This window comes from Galeopterus variegatus, unplaced genomic scaffold (assembly GCF_000696425.1).
Source record: "Galeopterus variegatus unplaced genomic scaffold, G_variegatus-3.0.2 Scaffold1322, whole genome shotgun sequence".
Classification (NCBI taxonomy): Eukaryota; Metazoa; Chordata; class Mammalia; order Dermoptera; family Cynocephalidae; genus Galeopterus; species Galeopterus variegatus.
Window position 1 is genome coordinate 493,726 of NW_007727433.1, and position 3,578 is coordinate 497,303.

The 3,578-nt window shown below is 58.0% G+C and overlaps 1 protein-coding gene across 1 annotated transcript in view; it reads left to right on the forward strand.

The window, feature by feature from the left end:
- FAM195B (family with sequence similarity 195, member B) overlaps positions 1-3,578 on the forward strand; it is a 9,524-nt gene that overhangs the window by 1,448 nt on the left and 4,498 nt on the right. Inside the window, exon 2 of the mRNA XM_008576309.1 lies at positions 125-163. Coding sequence (XP_008574531.1) covers positions 125-163 — 39 coding nt within the window. The remainder of the gene's footprint in view (positions 1-124; positions 164-3,578) is intronic.

Sequence of the window (3,578 nt, forward strand, 5' to 3'; positions counted from 1 at the left end):
TTGCCCTCCCCGCGCGCCCGGGCTCCCCGTGCTGTGGCGCGGCGCTGGGTCCGGGACCTCGCGGGGGTGCGGAGGGCACTGCGGGAGCCAGGGCTGCCCCCTGGATCGCGTCCTAACTGCGAAGGTGGTCCAGGCTCTGCTTCTCCTCGTCCTGCGCCCCAGGGTGCGCTCCCAGAGAGGGTGGTCTTCCAGGGGACCCCCAAGGAGGAGTAAGATAGTTTGGGGCAGAGGGGACGGCGGAGCTAAGGCCCGGAGGTGTGAGTGGGGACCAGTGAGTGGCCTTCTGGGGGAGTGTCCAGAGCACTGGGAGAGGGTGGGAGGTGGAGCCCGAAGGAAGCGGGAGCTGAGTCCTCCCAGAGGATGTGGCCGGAGGTGGGGCGAGTCAGGGGTGTTGAGGTTTCCAAGCGGGACAGGGATGGAGAGGACGGTGCACACGCTCAGGTCTGTCGCTCTGCCGCCACCACCCAGGAAAGAGGGCGAGAGGGTGGGGCAGTGCTTCGCGGCTTTGCCTGGGGGTCTTCGAGGGACCGCCAGGCCCGTTTGGTGTCTGTTGCAGCAGTAGTCTGCTGGCTCCTGCTTGGGGAGTAGATCGTTTTCTAGAGGGCTTATTGGCTGGAAAAGACAGAAGATGAACAGAAAGTGGAGTCTGAGAACATTTGCGTATCGGAAACTGCAAAGGAACACAGAATGACCAGGAACTGCATCATCGATGCCAACTCTGGAACATCCGTTGTCACGTTGCAGGACAACAGAGTATCACTCTAGGCGTGTGGCTGTGTGTGGGAAAGAGTTTGAGACTGGGAGGCTGGCGACAGGGGTTCTGGTCCCCTACCCCGCACCTTGTGCTCTCTATCCTACCCCCCCACCCCCACCCCAGAAGTCTCTGAAGCCCTTGGGTCCTGTGGAAGAGGAAAGTTCTACATCCAATAAGACCCCCTCCCTGTCTCCAGTGAAAGGCCAGTCTCTGATTAGAGCCACATGGATGTCATTGGGGAGTGGGCATTTCAGGGAGCCCAGGAACCTGCTGTGGGATGCAGGCAAGAGCTGAGGCAGACTCTGGGGAGACTCAGGTTAGCCACCGCTTTTGGATCCAGCCCCTGCTGCTGTGGCCTTGGAGGCCCTGTGAGGGGCAGGGGCTGGGAGTCACTCAGGGCCCACCTCTGCTCTGTGGCAAGCTGCTTCCCCTCTGAATGGGGGCTGTCAGGATGCCTTCCTCCTGGCCGCGCTGTAGGGCTGTGAGCAGTGTGTGTGCAGCATCCAGCGCTGCGGTCATTCGCTGTGGCCGGCGGCAGTGTTCTCGGTGCCCCGCACTTCTCTGGGCCTCTATCTCCCTGTGAGTGGGCGGGCTCTCTGTTCCAGTTTGTGCAGAACTGTCCTGTTTCACGCTCAATAAGCACCAACACCCCTTTCGTTTTACAAGTGTCCCATTGGACAATATAGTATATCGTTGCCCTCTTTGTCGTCGTATTGGATAAGGAGCCACAGAGACCTCTTTACGTGGCTGTGCTTCTGTCTCTGGTGGAGCAGGAGGGCCTGGTGAGCATCCTTGGGGCCTGCTTCCTTAGAAGAGGATGCTGAGGCCAAGAGGTGCTTGCCTGGGGGCGGCAGAGCAGGGATGGAGGGCCTCCAGCCACAGAGTAGTCCTGGCCCCCTAGGCTAGACGGTCAGAGAGAGCAAGCAGTCAAGTCCCGAAGGCTTCCCTACACTGTGCAGTGGCAGGTGCCAGTGGTCCTGTGGCAAAGGCTATGTTTAGGATTAGGGGGATAGCAGCAGGCGACACCTGATAAAAACACAGGGCCTGGGGGGGTGTCCCACTGACGAGTGACTTGGGGGAAGGGTGTCAATAGTTTCTGCCCAGTCCCTCTGCACCCACCCCAGAGCTGGGGAGGCTGGCACAGGAGGTTGTCCCAACATGGGTGAGGTGTGGAGGTTGGCGGGGGGAGGCAGTGGGAGGGGGCAGAAGTAACTGAAGAGTGTCATCAGATCTGCGATGCCATCGTGAGCTGCACCTTACGTCATGTTCCACTGTCAAAGAAAACATGCTGTCAGTTAAAGCTGGACACGTTAGGAGTTACCAGATGCAGCCCAGTTTCAAAGATATTATTAGAACATGGGGGAAGAAAGTATCCTAGAGGCGATGGGATGCGGCATATGTGACCGAGGGGTTGTGCTCCCGTGGTGAGGGAATAATCGTGTCTGATGATTGTGACAAAGAGGGAGAGAAATGAGGGGAGGGAGGTGTTTGGGGTGCTCGAGGTGGCTTTGCCAGACATCCCTCACCTGTTTTGATCTTGGTGGTGGCCTGGGTAGGATGTAGGCTACGGAGGGGTCACTGGACGGACTCTCAAGATTTCTGAAGTAGGGGTCCTGTCACTGGGCCACTGCCCAGCCCCGGCTCACTCTGGGCAGAGCTCCCCGCCCCCTTCTCTCCCATGATTGGCCTTGGTTAGGCCACTGCTCACCTTAACTTGGGCTGCTGATCAATAGGTAGGTGTTTGCCACTTCAGAGGCTGAACCTCAGATGGCTCTCCAAGGCTTGGTGGGGCTTTTTACGTATCTCTGGCCTATGCCATCCTCCCCAGCCCACTCATCACCAGCTGCAGTCCTGGGCCCCTCCACATCTGCCATCCCCAGTGTCCTGCTTCCTATACACCCGTCCCTCTGCTCAGCTGGACAGGACTGCCAGCGTGCTCGTACCTGGCCTGGATGCTCTGTGCCAGACCATTCTTGCTGAGGTCCTTGGAGATTTTGTCATTGCTGATCCAGTGGTGACCTCTCAGTCCAGGCCCTGCTTGACCTCGAGCTACCTCCTTGGAGGGTCTTCCTCCTGACCTTGTGGACACCACCCCTGCCCTGTTTCTGCTTCTCCGGCCCTTGCTGGCCACCTCTGGTCCCAGCCAGTGCCTGTCCCCAGCCCCTGTCTTTTGTCCTTTCAGGTCCAGCTTGTTTTACTCAATGTCAGTTGTACACTGTGCCCCAAGATTGCTGTGGTTGGTTCTCAGCCATGTCTTCTCTTGTAGGAAGAGGCTTGGTGTGTGCTGCTGCCTTCCAGGGCCTGCTTTTCCCCTTGGGTAATTACAAGTGGTGATTCTCCAGCTGTCCTTGTACACGTCTCAGGTTTACGTACCTGGGAATGGAGTGGCTGAGTCCTAGGTTGTGCACATGTATTTTTTTTTTTTTTTAAAGATGACGGGTAAGGGGATCTCAACCCTTGACTTGGTGTTGTCAGCACCACGCTCTCTGAAGTGAGCAAACCGGCCATCCCTATATAGGATCCGACCCCGGGGCCTTGGTGTTATCAGCACCGCACTCTCCCGAGTGAGCCACGGGCCGGCCCATGTGCACATGTATTTGATTTTGGAACGGGGATCCAAACCCTTGCCCTTGGTGTTATAACACTGCACTAACCAACTGAGCTAACTGACCAACGCTTGTTTGATGAACTGATGGGGGGAGAGGCTTGGAGAGGGCCTCCAAGGTGGAGACCTAGTGGAGACCGGCACGGTTCCCTGGAGACCCACAGAGATGAAGGGTGCCAGGCAAGGCATCCACATAACACCAGCGTGGCAGGTGTGTGC